At 36.4% G+C, this 21,381-nt stretch overlaps 1 protein-coding gene across 1 annotated transcript in view; it reads right to left on the reverse strand.

The window, feature by feature from the left end:
* Positions 1-16,409, reverse strand: part of SEMA3E (semaphorin 3E) — a 250,643-nt gene extending 234,234 nt beyond the window's left edge. Inside the window, exon 1 of the mRNA XM_058524644.1 lies at positions 15,758-16,409. Coding sequence (XP_058380627.1) covers positions 15,758-15,872 — 115 coding nt within the window. The 5' untranslated portion in view covers positions 15,873-16,409. The remainder of the gene's footprint in view (positions 1-15,757) is intronic.
* Between the last annotated feature and the right edge of the window lie 4,972 nt (positions 16,410-21,381).

Below are 21,381 nucleotides of genomic sequence, written 5' to 3' on the forward strand. Positions count from 1 at the left end.
GGCTGAGAGTCTTTGTGAAAAACGCTTAGAAGGGCTGACAGCAATCCCAACATAAACCAATAGGTTGGCATATTTGCCAAATAAGCTGCTGTCAACTCAGGTGGCTTTAATAAATAAAAGTCACCAGTTAATAGCAGCACTGTGCTGTGACCAAGGCAGCCATCTCTTGAGTATTGATTGTGGTGCTCCATTTTAAGGGGGACATTAACAAAGAGGAGCATGATCAGAACACTGACAGCACAGTCAGGATAACCGTGGCATGATAACGATCTCTAAACATTTGGAGGTCTGTCAAGACTTATGCCCTTCTGGCATTAGAGGAAAGAACTAAGACTAAAAAGTGGAAGACATAGTTAAAGCAGATTTGGGATTAGGGAGGTAAATACTTTCTCTTTCTTTTGAACGTCAGAACATTCAAAATGGAACGGACTTGCTTACGGGGTAGCAATTTCCCTTTCCACGAGAATGTACAGGTTCAAAATAATAAACGTGTCTGACCACCAGTCTGGATACCATGAACGTGATTAAATCACCAAAATCCTTACCTTCAATAAAATTCTCTGATTTAGGTAAAATTCCACAAACTTTCCTAAACTCTAGCCTTTTTCTAATTAGTGATTTTGGATGATTATTTAGTTGGAATAAGATACATAAAATGCTAAGTGCATAATATTGGTCTTAATTGCATAACTGTAATTATTGGTTTTTCCACATTCCAGCAGCTATTCCTCCCTTCCTCCCTCCCTTCCTTCTCTTCTTTCCTTTCCTTCTTCATCCCTCCCCCTCCCTCCTTCCTTCCATTTCTCTCTCTCCTCCCCCTCACTCCACCCTTGCTTCCGCCTGCTCTCTTCTGCTCTCCTTCCCTCGCCCACTCTCTCTCTGACTTGCTTTCTATCACTTACTCAGCATTTAGGCACCATTCTAAATCCATTCAAATGTTCTTTCACTTGATCTTACCACAATCAATGACACAGGCGTTATTTATTATCCACCTTTGCAAGTCAGAGAAAGGTTAAGTAACGTGTCCAAGACCACACTAATAAATTTGTTTCTGCTACATTTGCTTTCCAAAAGGTGCTTAAAAGTGGAAAAAATAACAATGTGCAAAATGAAGCAATTTGTTTGCCTTGAGCAGCCAGGTATAAGAGAATCACAGCCAGATGAGGAAAACATTTTGGAAAAATATCATTTACCTATTTTTTAACAGTTCAGCAGAAGGAAAGATTATAAAATTAAATGAAATAAAGTTAGGAATGGACGCACCCAAAATTATTTAGATGCCAAAGTAAGCCAATCCCAGCTGTTATTCTTTCCTCTGGCTGCCATCCTCAGCAAGAGCAGCATGGGGGAGTGCGGGCAACCGGCTGCAGGAGCAGCTGGGCCTATTCGTTAAGAGGAAAAAAATAGTCAGTGGAGACAAAGGGAAATTTCAGTGGCTAGCAGTGTGAATGGAAACTTGGAGCCTGGCTGGGGGAGCTTCAGAGTGAAATGCAGCAGTGCCTTCAGCAACAAAATTGCAGGATTCCACAAACCACTCACAGAGAGAGCGCTCCCTACAGCAGTGCCTTTGCAGGCAAGTTTTATTCCAGCAATAGCAAAACTTACCAGTGACAAAGCTTGCATAAATTTTCTTACATCACCAGTATTCTGGACATTCAAAAACAAAGCAATACCAAGGTCTATTCTAACTAAGCAGTGGGTATAAATTAGCAGATTAAAAGGACAAATGGCATCCTAATCTAAAAAAATATATTGCTGTTATTATATCTTCACTATTATAGAAATGTAAATGCCTAGGAAACATAATTATATATTCCAAAACATAACTGCATATGATGAAATCCTAGTATTCTATTTATTTTATATCCCCTGAGACAATATTAGAAAAGGCATCTAATGTGTTTCTGAGTGATCACTGCTTTATTTGCATGTAGACTTTCTCATTGGGATCAATTTTCTAATTTTATTTTTCATTTTTATTCTTGTCCAATTTTATTGATTTTAAGTCTTAGAGACTTCTCTTTTTTTCTCCAGATATGAAAAATTCTTCTGCAATCCTAAAATATGTCAGACTTCAGTTTGGGCATACACATTTTGGAGCAAGTAAAAAACATTTGGCAAAAAAATCTGTCAAAAGCAGTGCCCAGTACATAACTTTTGTCTAATTTCTGAGTAAAATAACGACAAAGACAAAATTACTTTCTTTTAATCGCAAGCATAACTGACAACCGTAATATTTTTCTTCTTCCTATGGTTATCCAAATATTATTACAAGGAAATTTTGCTTTGGGCAATTACTAGGAAATCAAAGCTTATTAACGTGTTGAAGTTTAAACATAGTAACTTCTCATAACTCTAACAATATAGTAATAAAACTGATATTTTTTGGTGGCTCATAATACTCATTCCAGTATTTCATAGTCCTATCTTCTCTTTTCTCTTTCTTCATTCTGCCAAATGAAAATTAAATATATTGTTTCCTTATTAACAGGAAGGTGCAATTATATGGATAACTGAGTATACCAACTACTAAAATGATAACATTTGACTTTGAAAAAAGATTTTTCTTCTTTTTAATTTAAATTTTAAACATGAGTAGTACGGCTATTCTAAGAATATACCATATGGTTAACTCAAGTTTATGCAGACCCTTAAATTGCCAGCAAGCTCAATATTCTAGTACCCATTCTAAACAATTATAAAGTATCTGTCAGATATCATTCATTGGACCAGAAATATGTGTAACATTTATGCATTGTGATAATGGCAAACTTGAAATTTGTTTTCTGTTTCCTTTTTTTTTTTTTTTTTTGCTTTTGATAAGGAAAAATAAGCTATATCAGTTTCATTAATAACGGTAGAGCTAATTCAAAAGAAATCATTTTTATTTTCCACTACTTTTCCCAACATTTTCTGTAAAAAATATATTATTTTTGCCTTGCTCAGAATGATCAAAGTGATCCTATTTTCTACATATTAATTTTGACAACTTGACTTTAATTTCCAAAAATAAAATAATCAAGTGCTCCTCATTTCCATATTTATTTACTGCTTATAGTAGTAAGGGACAGTGACAAATGTGTGCTTTCTCCTGAATTACCTTCACTTTTGACATTTCTGTTTATGTCCATTAATTACTTTTCATGTTAGGTATATTATATTTGATTAATTAGTATAGTGCTAAAAAGAAAAAAAACCTCAAGGATACAACATTTCAAAATATATTGTCAATTTTTGTAAGGCTTATAGATAGTAAAATCTTAACAATATAAAATTTTCATTGGTTCTTTCTCAACTTAAGTTGGGAAATAAATTGAAAATGCCTCGCATAAATTAACTATACTTATAAAACTTGCAACCATTGTTTATTCTTCTCCTTATGTTATTACCTACAGCTATGCTTTTAAAATGATAAATCCACAAGACAAAAGCAACATAGTTAAATTATTCATAAAACAACCTTCACACAGGAATAAACTGAGAAAAATAAAAAACACTCTTGCTTTGGTCGTTTAGGGCATTGGGTGTTGGGTAAGTTATTACAAAAGTGTTGAGTAAGTTATTACACTTTCATAGTTCTGTCTTTGCTTTCTTCTTTGTTGCAGATTTCACGCATTAGTTCTTTGTCTCTCTTTCTTCATAGTTCATCTCTCTAGAAATGAACAAGATGCTACATTGGACACTGGGAGTTCACGACCGGAGCAACTGGGAAGAAAAGGTGATTGAAATGTGACACTGATCACGTAATCACCCAGATGAATTCAAACCACACTCTGCCCAAGCCTCAAATGGTATCTTTCAAAAATATATGGATATTTTCTGAATAATTTTAAAGAAGTTCTGGATTTCTCGTCAGAGCTTCTGTTACAGAAGACCTGAAGCCAAGCTAGGGCCTAACATTTTGGAGCAAGGACAGAAGAGAAGTAGTTTCATCCTCTGTCCTGACTTCTGAATGCTTCTCCCAGCCTCATCATTTCATTTTCTGCCGTCTTTATCAGGAACCTATTTGTATGTGGCATCCGACAAAAGAATTAAGATTGGTAATACTAATGTGAATAGACATAACAATTAAATTCTATACATTAAATGTGTAACCAGGTAGCCAGGAAAACAGGCAGGAAAAGGGTTACTAAGAACCCAGTTAACAACTAACAGAAACTGTCAGATGTTTTTCAGACAAGGTTCTGGAAAGAACACGAAAAACCCAACTACAGAGATCTCTTGCAAGATAGCCACACCAGCCCAAACCAGCTCTAATTGCCCTGAAGTGACCTATCCTCATTAACATCTTAAATTCTCCTCCTCTGGGAGGGCCCAAGCAACCATCTTTAGATCATGTAACATACGTAGTAGCATGTATACATGTTACACATGCACCTTAAAAGAACATAGTTGTTAAGCAATGGGCCCCAACATCCCACCTTTTCCTTAACTGAATATTCATGAACTGCCTTCTGATGTGACAATAAAAGGACCCCTTAAGCCCCTATTCAGGAGACACTGCTTTGGGAGTCATCCCCAGTGTTCTCCATGCTTGTGCTAGTAATAAACCTTCTTCACCTACTTCTGCCTTTGTTGTGCCTTTTGGCTCCGCACTCACCAAGAGACAAACCCATTAAGTTTGGTTACAAATGCAATAGACAAAAAAATTTAAGTATCTAAAGTTTGTTAGATTCTAAGGATTCAAACAATAACATGCAATATACTTGCCTTCAAAAATTTCAAATTCTACTTGTGAATTTATATTACTCATATATCACTCATATCAAAAAAAATGAGAATTCCTTCAAGTCCTATAGAAATGGGGGCAATCTAATTTAGCAACAACAAAGAGCATTATTGATATTACCATATGTACTAAAGCTATGAGCACAGTAGAATTGAGTTAATTAGCTATCCAAGGGTAATTGTGTTTCTAGGAGGATACAGTCCATTATATGCAGTGGGATGGCGGTGGGAGGATGGCAGGAATGGTGGCAAGACAGGATAAGACACATAGACAATTTTGCTCATTGCTTCTTGCTCAGAAGAGCAAGACCTTAAGCTTCTTGGGGAGGGTTTGGGTAGAGAGTCGGTGTGTGTGTTTTAATAAACTTCCTATTTTAGAATAGTTACAGATTTACAGAAAAGTTGTAAAGATGTACAGAGAGTTCCCATATACATGTACTTAGTTTCCCCTATTATTAACAGCTTTACATTAGTATAGTACATTTGTCACAGTTAATAAACCAATATTGACACATTATTATTAACTAAAACCCACACTTCATTCAGATTTCTTTAGTTTTTACCTAATATCCTTTTACTATTCCAAGATCCCATCTAGGATACACATTACATTTAGGAAACTGTGTTTTTTATTCTTAAATCTCTAGCATGATGTTCAGTGTCTAATGCTTTGAAGAAGCTTCAACAAATAGTCATGGAATAAATGAATGATTGAATGAAGAAATATTTGTTAAAAAGACGCAGAAGGTTCTGAATCCCTGAAGGGAAAGATCAGGATGTATAACAAAGGAAGGAAGTGGACCTAATTTTATTAGTCCAAGAAAACTTTCCATGGAGAGTGAAGGCGTTCTGGAATCTTACAAAATGCTTTTCCACAATTGACCAATATTAGATGTTTTCTCAACTGAATTCAGTGATAGCATGATGTGTCACAATTTATACCATCAATAGTCATTAAAAACAGATTTAATTTATATGTTAAAATATTATCAATAACTGTATATATATCTTATCTAATAGAAAAATAATAGGCAGAGAATGGGATAATAGTTAGGTATTTATGAATTTAAGTATATTTATCAAGACCAATGCTGTCATTTAGAAATTTGAATAAATGATACCCTTAACCTGGGTGAGGGACCTGAAGGGGACAAAAAGGAAAAAGGTAACATGACAGTGAGGTTTCTTTGTAGCATCATTCCAAACACTTAGCCCAGGGTTTCTCATGCTCGAATGATTAAAATCACCTGCTGGCATGTTAAAACACAGATTCCTGAGCACCAGAATTATTGACTCAGTAGGCCTGATTCAGTAGCTCCCAGAGGATGCTGATGCTGCCAGTTTCAGACACTTTGCATACACTGGTTCAGCCCCAGGGTCTATCTCCTCTCTGTCCCTAGCCTGGAAGGGGAGCAGAGAAAATCATAAGTAACACCATCTCCTCTGCAATGAAATTCAACCAAGCCTTCCCTCAGGTGAATTATTTAACAATAACTCTACTTCTTAAAAAAATAAAATAAGCCTTTATAATTTTGTCATTTTGACCATAACATGGAGGATAACTTAAAAAAAAGTTTTGTTTTGTTTTGTTTTTATTCAGTAGATACTAAACACTGAGGCTTTAATTACAGGCTTCAGAAATGATCTGAATAAATTATTTTATTCTGTCCATAAGGTTCTCACCAGAAAAATATTCCTTTCCCTCAAAGATCTTAAAATAAATCTAAAGATAATTACATAAATTAGAGGATATTATAAGCCATCATAACACAGTATCATACATCTCCATGGTACATTTAAATTTTCTACAAGAATCATTTGAGATAGAAAGCCAATGTTCATTAGTCCCTTTATACTTATGAGGAAAGTAAGTCTCAGAAGTTCAATGATTTAGCAATAATAATACACCATCAAGCAGGATATACTGTAAATTCAAATCCAGGATTTTAAGATTGTGAGTCCATACTCTTTCCACTAAAATACTCTATCTCCTAATAAAATTTTCAAAAGTGTTTCAGAGAAATTAGACACACTGGGAGGTCTGGTAAGGAGAAGAAAAGAGACCTACATTTTTAGAACTGGAAAGGATCTCAGAAGTCGCATGATCCATAATAAACTTTTTGACTCAGAGTTAGGAAAAAAGCAATCAGGAGGAGTGAATAGCAATATGCAATGCTGTCAGCATGTTTCCTCTTTGACTTTAGTTCCACAGTGCATCTTGGGCTTTGAATTGAAAGCCCTCTCAGTTCCCATTATTTCCTGGGAGAGAATTGGTCAGGAGGAAAGGGTCAGTGTCCCCAGCTAACCTCTATTTTCTTCCCCTTATATTCTCATTTTCTTTACTGCTGTTCTTTTCTGGTTCTAGAGTTAGTCTGACCACCTATAATCACCACCAAGACTTATCCTTAGGAATGGTGCTCCTCTGCTCTATCCTGTGAATAAAAGCCCATTTTTATTCTGGTTTCAATGAATTAAAACTCAAAACTCAGAGAAAAAGTACTCAAACTGCATAGAAATAGATAGGTTTCCATAAATAATATTCTAACTTACACTTGACTCAAGTTTAGCCACAGTGGGCTGGCAGGCGCTGCTCCCTCCTGTTCAGAATCCTAACTCCTCCTTCTGTAACTCCCCATAGCCCCACGGTGCCTGTCAGCATCAGCTGCCCGCTGGAAAAACAGGCTAGACCAAGGGGACAAGTGGTCTGGGTGACCCGTAAGCTATTTATTTAATATTTCATTATTTCCAGCATCATGAATTTCAACAAATTTCGAATACCTAGTGAATGAAATTAAACTTTTTTCTTAATTCAAAGGTCATGTTTTCTATTCACCGAATTAGACAACAAAAGTGAAACAAATATTGAAGGTAAAGTGAGGACCAATAAATATACATCATTCACTAAAAATATGTTTTCATTCTACTTTTGGCTTAAGATGGGAAATAAATAAAAATATCTGGAAAAGAAGTGGGGGAGGACAAAACCAGAGAAGGAGGGGTGCTAACAACACCACAGAGGGGTAGTCAAAGAATGAAGTGATAAGAGAAGAGAGGAGGGGGTTGTGGTGGTCACCCAGGAATGACGAGTGCATCAAAAAGATTGGGAAAAAAAAGAACATGGATTATAGATGAGATGAGAGAATATGGCTGACGCATTGGGAGGATGTCTGGAGGCCCCGCTCTTCACTACAATGCAGAGCTGAGGGAATGAGAGTGAATGGGCAGAGACAGCCCTAGTCTTTCTCCTAATGGAGGATTTACCAAAGGAGCCATAAATAGTTGTTCAGGATTCCCTAGTTCCCTTGGTACCCCTCACCCCACCACCTCATCAGACTCTCCTTTTAAAAAAACTGCTCTAAACCATTTTGTTTTCTTCATACAGCCACTCAGTGAGCACTGACTGTACACCTACTAAGTGTTGGGAACAGTGTCCTGCTCCAGAGGTCTTAGCTGTTTGTCCAGGGGAAGGTAGATGGAACTTCTTTCTTTCACTTTCAAAGCAAACAACACATGCTGGGCTGTTAGCTGCTCTCAGGACACTGTTTAGTTTAACTTTTGACAGTGTGGTCTGGCCTTAGTGATATTAGTTCTATTACGCTTTACAAAGCTGGGTCTACAATTACCTTTGTTAGTAACTTTTGTTTATTTTGTGGCTTTGGTCTGTTGTCTCCAAGGTGCCATCAGATAAGCTCCCAACTGTCCTTAAATTATCAACAAAATAATTCTACGGTAATTTACAAACATGAAAGACACCAATATCCCTTGTTCCTTCTCGTCATCTACTCCAATAAGAGCTAGATTTCATAAAAGAAAATATTTGCTTTCAAACAAAAGGACTGTGATGGTTAAGGATCTTCCCTTATTTAAAGTTGTAAGTTAACAATTAACTCCTGATTGCTTTTAAAATAAAAAAGGGAACCAGAGGAGGTGAGTTCTCTCTGAACCTCTTCTGATTCATTGACTAATTTATCAAAAGCTTCCTAAAGGTAAAATATTTGCCACATTAATTCACATTATCTCATGTAATCCTTTCAAAGTGCTGCAAGTTATATACTACCTCATTTTAAAGATGAGAAAATTCATATTCAGAAAAGGTAAGTAACTTGCTCAGGCCATAAAGCCAGAAGCAAGATTCAAATTAGGTATGCCTCATCCAAAGTCTAGAGTTTTCAGGCCATTGAAATTAGAATGTGAGAGTGTTTTGTAATAGCTGGGCCTAAACTACATTTCTATGTATAATGTGCCAAGGCTATGAGCTAAGTCCTTCAGCAGAGCACAGTGGTAGGTGAAAGTTTAGTTACCAGAAATAGATGTGGAAATTCATTTCTAAGCCCCAGAAATCAGGCAAGTCATGGCCTTCTCTTTTCCTTTTCTATACTAGTTGTGGAGGCAAGATTAGCCAGGCAATGGGGCCATATGGTGGGAATATCCTGAACCAGCCATTAGAGCTAAGGCAGGCTGAAAACTTCCTGAGTAATCAATTGCCTTGGGCACCACCAGGGCCATATGAAGTCAAGAAATCAATTCCATAGACATTTCTGTTCTTGAAATCACCACCTTCTTTGACAGAAAATGTTCTCTCAATATCACAGACTGCAACACTTGGTTCAAATGTGGTATTAACATATCATTTTCATTTATAGTCTGGAAAATCCAGACTATAAAATATCCAGTCCTGTTCATCCTTACCATGAGTACCAAGAATAATGCTTGCTTAAGTCCAAAAAATAACTAATGACATTGATAGTTTCAAATGTTATTTAAAACCATACTGTGAAAAAATTCATTATTAAAATAACCATCGTCCTTTATATAATTTATATAATATTCCAAAATGTCAGATGTTATGCTAAAGACTACTAACAACACTTGGCCCTGTCTATTACAACCAAGAAAATCTAAATCTTCACTCTGCACCTTTTGGAAAATGTTTTAAGCAGTATAATTTCAGTCTTGTTTTGTTTTAAATTCTCTGAGACTGAACTTACAAGACCACTTTAACACTGCAGTGGCTATGTATGAAGGGGCATGCATGCATGCTAAGTGCAATTTCTGGATTCCTGCAGACTAAATTCCTCTACTAAACCACAAAAGAGTTTTATACACAAAGATAAAGGAGTAAATCTTTGCACACTCTCCCACTAAGAACTCCCAATGATGATTCCAGTAGATATCTTTGGTGAAATAAAACTGATTCAGCAGATTGTTAACAATAATTTTCACCAGCAGCAACCAATTTAATAGTTTGGTGCTTTATTACGCGGTCATAGAACTGAGGCCACCAAGTGATCTCATCCCAGTCAGAAAGAGAGGCCTTCTCTATGAAATACTCTCAGGCTAAATGATAAATCTGACATGGACAGCAAAATAACAATATGGCAACATAAATTTTCAAAAGAATATTCCATTGTGGGCGGGCCCCGTGGCTTAGCGGTTAAGTGCGCGTGCTCCGCTGCTGGCGGCCCGGGTTCGGATCCCGGGCGCGCACTGACGCACTGCTTCTCTGGCCATGCTGAGGCCGTGTCCCACATACAGCAACTAGAAGGATATGCAGCTATGACATACAACAATCTACTGGAGCTTTGGGGGGAAAATAAATAAATAAATAAAATCTTAAAAAAAAAAAAAAGAATATTCCATTGTGACAACATGACTATTACATCTATTTATCAGTCAAGAACAAGTATTGGTTCTATATTATGTATAGAACACTGACCTCACAAAACTTTTAGAAAATGATTTTACAAAACTAAATCATTTTTCAGTCTGAAATTGGCTTAGTTCATTTATAAATTCCATTTACTGCTTTTCCTATCTCTGACCTCCCCTCATCCTATTTCTTTAGTAAAGGATAACTGTTTTCCCACTGTTACGCTCAACATACAGATAAAAATTGAATAATTCACAGAACCATTCATGGGCTTTTGTACATCCAGATGCACCTCTGTGATGCACTTCTGTAACAAATATAAAAAGACAAAGAATAGCACTATCTAAAATCCTTACATAGACTTTCTCTACAGAATGCATATTTTGCGTAAACAAAACTCAACAAAACATACTGTTAATCCTTTCATACTACCCAATTTTTTTTTTAATATAAACTGTTTCTTAATAAATCTACCACTTAATTCTCACTGACTCTCCCTGACGAAGAGCTGAGCATGAAGGGTTGTGTTTACTCCTGGGTCCTATTTAACTACTTTCTTTATGAATCATGCCATATGACCAGTTTTTATTTATTAACCACTCAGCCATGTGTGACTAACGTCACTATTGATAATACCTGACAGTTCCTGCCTGAGGAACCAAAGCTACGAGCCGGGTCAGGAAAACCTGGCTCAGTCAATGCCTCTGTTCTATTTGCTCTGGACATAAAATAAATACCACAGCCTCCAGGATGGTCATTTCAAACTTTTATTTATCATTGTGCTCTTCTAGAATTCTATCTCAATTTCTTTTCATATAAATGAAAAACATTCTAAAACGTGTGGTGTAAATATGTGTAATAAATGGATATATGTACACTTTTATAACAAAAATATTGGCCATGAATTTTGGAAAATGCACAGTTGACGTAATCATCTTCTAAATTACCATAACTAGAGGTCAAAGGTATATATATACATTTCTTTCTTTTTTTTTTTTGAGGAAGATCGGCCCTGAGCTAACATCTGCCAATCCTCCTCTTTTTGCTGAGGAAGACTGGCCCTGGGCTAACATCCATGCCCATCTTCCTCTACTTTATATGGGATGCCATCACAGCATGGCTTGACAAGCGGCGCGTGGGTCCACGCCCGGGATCCGAACCGGTAAACCCCGGGCCGCCACAGCAGAGCACGCACTTAACCACTTGCGCCACGGGGCCGGCCCCTATGTATACATTTCTAATGGGATTTGCAGTGAATGCAATCTATTGGGATAAACCATACATTTTATGCTAATTAAGACCAACTTCTTTTGTTTTCTATATTAGCATTATCCCAGCACTTACTGATAGCAAAACTCACGCTATTCCCAAGGGTTATTGTCTTTGGGACATGTTTCCTTCCAATCTTCTCAATTTATATCAGTCTTCAGGAAACATTAGTAACATAATTTTTAGGTTATAAAGTGCTTTCACAGATATTGTTGTTCCATGTGATCCTCCCAAAAACCAAGTAAGATAAACACGGAAAGCACCATTACTATTCCTATTTTCAAATTAAGGAAACTGAGGCATCGACAATTACCATTAGTATAAGTGGAAGGACTAGAGCCAGAATAGAGACCTCTGACTTCAAATTCTGAGCTCTCTGAACTATGACAAATCTATATTTAATTGGTTATAATATTCAGATGCAGATAGACTAATTAACACTCTCTATCCCACTTTCTATATGTATGGATATATATTCAATGCTCAAATCTACATTTATAATGTCAACATATTTTAGAAATGATCTTCTGCCATATCTATGCCTTTATTTCGCTATCTCTCTCTTCACTAAACATCCTGGGAGAACATCCTCTGCTTAACGCAGCCGTTCTCCTTGGCTTCTGCAATTGTGTTGTTCCTTATTGGGACTTTGCACACCTACTCCATCTGCCAAACTCCTTTGATCGAATTTCCAGGGCTTTCTATGTGCATTGGGATTTCTTCTTTGACATGGGGCTTTTCTCATTTGTTGTTTTCTTCTTTGAGCTCCATTATCAAGAAGGTTATTTTTGCCTTCCCTGTAACCTCATCAATGCAGGATGGTGAAAGATAAGAAGAGAACAGATATCAACAGAGGGAAGTGTCTGAATCCACCAAGACTCTTCCTGCTTCATTCTCTTTCCTTGATTTCTGCCATGAGGATTTCTGCCATGAGGAAATCCTTGGGGTAGAATATTATAATTTTGTATGAATCACATCAATATTACCCTTTTTAGGGTATTGGCTATAAAGTTGGCTATAGTTCATAACTATTCATAAACTTCTAAATATTTGCCTTATATAATTAATCTCAACTCAAATCTTGAATGAAAATTATTACAGAGCAGGACAGTGTCCTGGCATTTTAATCTTTGCTATATTTTTATTTGTTAACCCCATTTTTCTTATACTTGCAAAATAACATTAAAAGATATATGCATTGCCTCAACGAGAGTAAATATCTCATCTTTTTATCCACTAGGCTTGCCCTAAGTTGGCATATTTGCTTACTATTGGAGTAGACCGATATTCAATAGGAAGAGGGAAGAATTCAATATTATCCCACTGTAGGTAGGGGGCAATGGGAAATAAGATAGAAGATGCTCCATATCTGATACCAACTTTCTACCTTGTCTCCCTCCCTCTCTGCCTTTTATCCCTTTTAGTCCTAATGGTCTCCTCCTCTCAAGCTCTGTTTAAGAACATGCCACTTCCAGAGATAGAGAAAGATGGAGGAGAGAGGAAAAGGGCAATTCTTGGGCATTTATTTTTCTGAACATATTTTTATGTAATTTAACTCAAGTTTTGTATATGACACCCAAACTTTCTTCTCCTCTTCTGGAAGAGACACTAGGCTTGTGGTCTCAAGTGCCATCTTGATAATGGAGGATATAAGAAAAATGTTTGTCCTTCTCCTACATGGCATAGACCACTGGTATGAAATGAATCCCTGGATTAATCCAGAAGGCCACCTCCAGGGAGCCTACTGGATTTCTCTGCTGGGGTCGGGCAGTAGTGCAGAGGTGCTGTGTTACTTATATCTAGTGCCTCTTCCTTTGAAGATCCATGTACTCATTTATAATATTAATCACCTAATTCACCCACTACTGAAAATATACCATTACTGATATCATTTAAAATAGCAAAAGATTATACTCTGCAATATCCTACTCCTAGTTTTTGGATTCCTCTAAAATGTTCATTGAATTCCAGGTATAGAGAGGTAAATGGACTGTTCATATTGTATTGATGGGACTTAATATTTTGTTCTGACAGTCCTGGGCTTTTCCTTTCACTGAGGCACCTGTGGTGCAGTAGTTTGCTGCTTCAGGTTGCATTTCCGGTGTGATCTTTTAGCTGACTTTGCTAACTAAATTGCACAAGTGAGAACATTCTATTTTCAGGTAACTCCAGACTGTCTTCGTATAAAAGCACAATATTGCACATACTCAGCTAGTGCCATTAAATCAGAAGGTTAAGAAAAGCAAAGGGAAATCTCGTGGGAGTTTTCAGTCTAGTGTACATACAGATACCAGCAGCTCCACTCTCACAGCATTTAACACAACATAAAATCAGGTACAGTCATTCTTTTGACTAAGAGAGATGTAGTGAAGATGAGCCTGATAACAATATCGTGCATATCATTTAGTTGCATTAGAAAGTTTTGGTATGCTCTGACCAAATTATAAGCTCTATAATGAAATATTAAAATGAAATATCTTTGAAAAGTACTGACATTGAGCTATTGAAAAGCAAGTACCCTTAATAATGAGGTATAAGGTTAACGCCAGGCACAGCAGAATGGTAGCTTGCCAAAACTGGCAGCTTGACTGCTTGTCTACATAAGATAAACAATCCATTTATTATGTTTTTTTCCCGATATCCTTATTTGTCCATATTCCATCACAGCAAATTTTTACTTTTTGATATATTTGATCATAATTTTTTAGAAATATGCATTTTGATACATACCAGGATACATCTTCTCAAATCAAATGATTTGTGCTAATGCTAGGTACTATATTTTAAATACTTTACAAATTTAGTGTCAATGTGTTTCTTAAATTTACATTACCTACTGGGGAGTGTTATAGGAAATCTATTTAAACTAAGAAAATATCCATAGGTTTTAGCTATTCTAAAAATGAGAAATTTCTATAGTCAAAGTCAACTAATGATTGCCCAATAAAAAGACAAAAAGATCAATCGTGTCATATAAAATTGAGGCCTCTCTTTTTGTTTCTTCTTCTGGTAAAGATTACATCTATATTTTTAAAATATAAGCTTCTGTTCTTTCTACAGTGGGAGACAATTTAAAAGCTTACACAATTGAAAAATGGTTCTCACATAATTCTCATTATTGCATCTGTTATCTGTCTCAATGGTTAATGATAATAAATACTTCTCTCCTGAAAATTTATTCCAAATTACTTTTAAGTCAGCAAAGTCACTATCTCAGAGGGTGGGTTTTGTTTGTTGTTCGTTTGTTTGTTTGTTTACAAGAAGAATCACCAAACCTATTCATGACTGACTTCTACTGTCCTGATGTAAAAGCAACCTTTTGGTCATTTATTTATGACTAAATGCTGCTTTACAAGACATAGTTGCAGAATAAAATATTTAAGCACTCTCTAATAGATCTTCAGTTAAGCAATATGAATTTACATTAGAAAGAATAGACACTAGTGAATAGTATCTAATACTTTAATCAACATAAATCAGTTTACAAGGATTGCTAATAAACTCTGAGTATTTTTTTGCCACACACCCACAAAAATTTCTAATAATCAGTTCAACTAGAAAGCTCATTTATATCAGCTGTTAGTCATTTTAATTACATGGTGATGACTTTGTTCTCATGGGTAAGGAATCATTTTGCTTCTCAGGAATTTTCTTTTCTCCTCCTCTCATCCCCATTACGGACAACACAAAACAAAAAAACCAATTGCACCTCTATTTCTAAGCCCTTCCCCAACGTCCTTGTCTCCCAGAATGCACAAATTGGTATTTAAATACCCACTGCTAACTTGGTAGATTCAGCCCCTCAAGGCTATTTACAACCTGCTTCCCACCTTCTTCTGTTGAGTCTGCTAGTGAGCAAACTTCTCATTAATAAAACCTAATATTTACAAGACAAAAATAACATCTCTAAGTTGGCATGTGATTTTGCACTATTTTCAGATGTGGTTAGTATGACATTAATTAAAGATACTTAGAATCTTAAGTCAGTTCCACAATAATTTTTTTCAGGTGCATTTTAAGAGTCTATGAAGATCAAAGATCTATGTTAAATGACTTTAATTTTTTTCTCTTTTTTTTTTTTCAACAAAAGGATCTGAAAAGGTGACCTACCTTTATGTGACAGGCGTAACCGGGGGTGAGTGGTATCAGCTGTGTGCCCTCCTGTCCAAAGCTCCAGTAAGTAACCCCACAGGAGCCAGGTGATAACGTGCCCAGCCGATGCCATGCTGCCGTGCTCACTCACTGTGCAAGCCCTCCGATCCTCACTTGAAGGCGGGTTTGAGTTTTACTTAGGACTCCCCTCCAGGGGCAGCTTGAGAGAGGCTTTGTCAGAAATCGAACGCGTTGTCATCAGAAAGCACAGTTCCAAAGTGCCATTTGTCAGGCTGTATTTGGATATGTAAAACCTTTCCTTCCGCAAGACAGTTGTTTATAAGCCGGGAGCAAGAGGACATTCCAAGGAATGAGTCTTCAGAGCCATGTCCTGTCTAGAGCTCTCTTCGGTAACTATGCCGGTAGATTCAGGAAGAAACTGTATTTTTTTTAGTCACTTCTGCAAGCGGTTCATTCAGAAAAAAACCCCGAGCACTCGCTTCCCCCGTGGAGCTCTTCTCTTCTGGCTCCTTGAAGCCTCTCAGAAGTCAGCCTCTTGCACTGACTTGCCAAACAGCTCGTTTTAATTCACCTTTCACCTTGCTAATTAAAAACGAGAAGTGCCATTCCCTCCAGGAGTTGCAGGACCCACCCAGCAGGGATGCCGTTCTGTCAGCGAGCTGTGTTTACAGGGAAAGTTCAGGCAGGGTTGAGCAGCGTACTTGCTGTTTCTAGGAAGTGTTTCTGGTCCACGTGCCCTGCTCCCATCCTGTATAACTGGCCCCGCGTCACTCAGCAGCAGGAGAGAAGTCCGCGTTTTGATGAGAAAGGGGGAATCAAGAGGGCGAATGATACATAATAGGCTGCTTATCTAAGAATATTTAACAGAAGAGGATACAGTGTCAGGAAGGGCTTTTAAATGCTCACTCACCAAGATTAACTCTTGAATAAATAAAAATTTATTTTCGATAATCTATTTGTCACTATCCAGTACCCAAATAGATTTTTTTCAGAGTTTCTACTGAAATTGTTTTTTTACCACATTTATGGCTTTTTATATTGATTACATCTTAGAAATGTTATTTTCAATTCTTGTAAGGAAAGTGTGCTTCAAGAGCCTAAAAAAAAATGTCATCTGTGATTGTTTCATAGATGTGTTCGACCCAACAAATTATTTTCTTAGGCAAATTCTGCAAATTAATTAAAAGTAAATGCTTTTTTTAAAGCAAGTCATAATTTCACCTTAAATTTAAGAATAATTAAATTTTGAGGTAATTTTTTCCTAAATCAGGTAACTATGGTAAAGTTGAGATTCTCTATCTGACAGATCCCAGTAAAGCAGGTATTAGAAAACTCAGGAGGTGAGATACCTTAGGATTCAACTGCTACGCACTTTCAGAGTTTATTTTCCAAGACACTGTTTGTGTAAATAAGCTTAACGCAATCGGTCAACTTTACAATCTACTTTCAATCAATCTCAAAAACTAAACCAAACACTCTGTAGCTGTTGGCATGGTAATGAACGGTATTATTTTAAGATACCAATAAACTTGAATAGATATTTGATTTGCTAGTTGAGAGTTAAATGGTAAACAAATGATTTAGACTATGATAACTTTTTCTTATTCTGTATTTTAAATGGTAATTATTAAGGACACTTCTTGAGAATTATGTTTTTCAAGTAATGTAATTATAACAAAAAGATAACGTAGGTTACTCTGATATTTTGCATTATATACAAGCAAATGTAGTCAGGCGTTCTCTACCCATTTTCCTAAGCGTGGATATGTTCTATAACAAGTAGAGTATATTTAGCAAAATGTAAATGTCACTGGATATTATGAATAATTAGATTTCCAAGGTCTACAAAAGATAACAAACTCTAAACATTATTTAACAGTAAAACAACATGAAGTATTTACAGACTTTTAACCTGGGGTGGTCTCTGTAGGTGCTTGCATATTTTAAAAGTCAGTCTGATGAGCTACAGACCTAAAGGTTGCTTAAATGTGATATACTGTACTTTTGGAATCCTCTCTTACTTTCTTCCAGAATTTAAGTAACTAGAAAGTAAACAGCAGCTTTTATATGTGTTATCTAATGGAAGGATTCCAGGAAAAATAAATGTGGTGCATATAACTTTTATTACAAATATATGACTATTCTCATGCAACTGAAATTCTACTTAAGATTGTGCAGTGCCTCTTCTAACTCTATTGTGGAACTGAGGCAATGTCAGACATTACAACCAATTCATTAGGATACAAAATTCACACCATTAAATGTCTATGGGAAAATAAATGTTATGAATGCCGGTTACATACATGCGAGCTACATACCAAGATTCATCTTCAGTTTTACATGTCATCCTTTAGATTAGGTTAGGGTATTTTGCCAGAATAATAAGTTCCTTTGGGTTCCTCAAAATGCGCTTTGGTTTATCCTTCAGTCATCAATGTCATTTCTTATTCCCTTTAACTCCTCTCTGTGTCCTTCTACCTTCTACTTTTTTCTCTAGCCTATAGAAAACATACAGATGATGCCCAAAAAAAAAAAAAAAAGACTATTAAAAATACTAAACATCCGGAACTAGCCACTGCCTCAGCTACCCCCATGTGGCTTTAGCCACTAGCAATGGAATAAAGAGTCTTTGGGACCAAATCGGTCATTCACATCATAAAATTAAAAAAAGAACCCTTAGGAGCTGGGTCACCACATAATTTATCATCCAAAAAAGATATTTTTCGAGAGTAAAAGAGGCTTTTAGTAATAATCACATACAAACCAAGAATATTATAGATAAATCAAGAGATCAAAGTCATCCTACTTGGGAGAAATTTCTAAGTAGCCTTGGGAAACACGGAAATGGAAAAATTAAAAAAAAAAAATAACAAAACTGACTTACCGCCAACAGTGAATGAAGAGCTTTAGTGAATTGAAGCACTTTGGGACTAGCAACAATATCTGTCATTATTATTATGTGTGATTTGAGAGGAGCTAGACTGCCAGGTTGAACATTAGACAACATGGAAAACCAGTAAAAAGGGAAATGGCAATTCTGAAGGTATTGCCTGCCAGGTCAAACGTCTCATTCCAAAATCTTAGCCCTTTGTTACTGGTGTCACAACATGGTCATGAGAATAAAAGGAGAATTGAGTACTCATCAGGAGTTCCCGGCTCCCCCATGGTGGGTTCTATCACTGGTTCCCGTTTTAACAGCAGAAGAGCAAATGGCCTCTGAAACAATCCTTCCCAGTACGTTGTCCCAGACTACTTGAGGCTGAATCCCATGGTGTACTTGTTAAAAGAGCAAATTCCTGTGCCCCACCTCATATTCCCAGTTTGCCTGAAGTTGTATGTACTAAAATTTGAGTTTTACAGTGGTTTCTTTATGTCAGTGTTATTAAAACATTAGACATGTTTGCCAGTTTCACTATCATAATAGCATAGTATCTATAACTAAAATTTAACTTAATTTTATATAAAATGAAACCATTACCTCATAGGCTTGATGTGCTACTTATATTTTTTAAATACACGTGAAAACAAACAAAAATTGTAAAAGTTTATCTCTGTACCATTCAAAATTATCTCACATACTATGGGACACAGTACTTACTAATGCCCTTAAGCACATCCAAATATCCATTCTTTCTTTGCTTCCTATCCAGGAAGATGGGAGGTATATATGGAGGACTATGCTTTCCAGCCCCTTGGCAGTTAGGTGAAGCCATTTGACAATTTCTGACCAAATAAATGTGAGCAGAAGTGATGTGTGTCACATCTGGGCTGAGGCAGTGAAATACTCCTAAGCCATTCTGTCTCTTTCAAGTCCTTTCTGTAGCAAAGGAGGGGGCCTTACACTGAAATGGCGAAAGTACGAAATTGAAGCATCTTGGATTATTAAATCACCTCACTGGGGATAGTTGCCCTGGAAAGTTACCCAAACCCACAGCAGACTTTAAATGAGCAGGAACTAAATATACGTTATTTTAAAGCTACTTGGTTTATTTGTTACCACAGCATAACATAAACTCTCCTAACTGCATACTCTTTACCTACTGTGCTTTGGGAAACATGCTCTTGGACAAACATATAGCATCAATAAGTCATTGATGCTGCATTCCTTCCTGTCACTAAAGCTTACTTCAGCAGAAGTTACTAATACAGCCAGCGAGAGATACGGATACCTGGGGCAAAGGAAGAGGCAAAGTGATTCCTTATGTCACTTTTAGAATGGAATGGGATATGCCCTTAGCTTTTCCAGTTGAACACTGTTCGCAAAAATGATGTCATAGACAGTATTCATAGGTGAACAAATAGTACTACATCTCAAGAACACTCTCATTAAAACCATTAATAAATAAAATATCACAATAGCAATGATGATGATCCTCTTTAGAACTAAAGATAAACTTTCTCTACAGTGGTGATGGCATTTCAGGCTCACGAATGCTTCTTCTCCTCCTGCTAGCCCCTCTATCTGGAGCATCTCAAACGTCCCACCAACATAGCCTGCTATTGCTGCCGCTACCACCGGCACTACTGCTGGGTTTACAGGCCAAGATTGCTGATGCGTTTGTGGGTCAGTCAGTTCAGATGCCTTATAGCACAGAATCTGTGAGGGTCCCAGAAGTTTGGATTGATGACTATTTCCCACATTCAGTGATTTAAGAAGATGAGGAAAATAGACAACTAAATACTCCTGATTTGTATGTTGTTGAGAGTAGTCCAGAGAATGGCATCCCATCAAGCAATACCATCCAGGATCCAGTCCAGTCGTCTGCCCGAAAGAGGTTTGGTTGATGCCATTCTGATGTCATCATTTACATGCTAGCAAGTCAATAAATAGGCTTTTTATTTTTCCATTTTGACCATCTATTCAAAAAAATAAAAATACATAAAATTTGTATTTTATAGAATTTTGAATTCTTCGTTTCTGACTTACACTAGGTCTAATGTTCTTTTAGGTCCTTGACGATAAAGAAAAGCAGAAGAAGCATTTTGAGCCAGATGTCAGCTTTAATTGATTTTAATCAAAGAGCAGCAATGTTTCTCATGCCCTTTTTATGTCAAAATGAAATTGTGTGTGTCATTAACTCTGAAAAGTCCTTTAATTTGTAGGTCCTGAGAGGTTTCCCTATACTCTTCCTTATGGGTCATAGAGAATTCCTAAAAAAGGCAGAGCTCCAATCAGTTGCTTTCAAAAATGTAACAGAAACTTTCACAATATATTGTAATTTATTGGTTAAATGTCTATTGTAACATACACTTGTGAGTTATTGGTGGTAACAGTGGTGAGTTGTTCATAACACGTGACCAGTATCCTCAGCACCTAGTACTGTACTTCAAAACAATTGCATTTTAATGGAATAAAAATAATGACTACTATGTTAATAATAATGTTAATCTGCTGTTTTCTATATGCTAGGCACTGTGCAATGCACATTCATATATAATCCAATTTAACCCAAACAGCAGCCCTGTGCAATAGAAAATATTTTTATTGCCATTTACACGTAAGAAGAATCTAGGGTACAGATGTTAAGTATCTTGCTGAGGTGAAATACTGGTAAGCAACAGAAGTGCCATTTTATTTTATTTTTTATTTTTTTGTGAGGAAGATCAGCCCTGTGCTAAAA

Source organism: Diceros bicornis, chromosome 3 (genome assembly GCF_020826845.1).
Source record: "Diceros bicornis minor isolate mBicDic1 chromosome 3, mDicBic1.mat.cur, whole genome shotgun sequence".
NCBI lineage: Eukaryota > Metazoa > Chordata > Mammalia > Perissodactyla > Rhinocerotidae > Diceros > Diceros bicornis.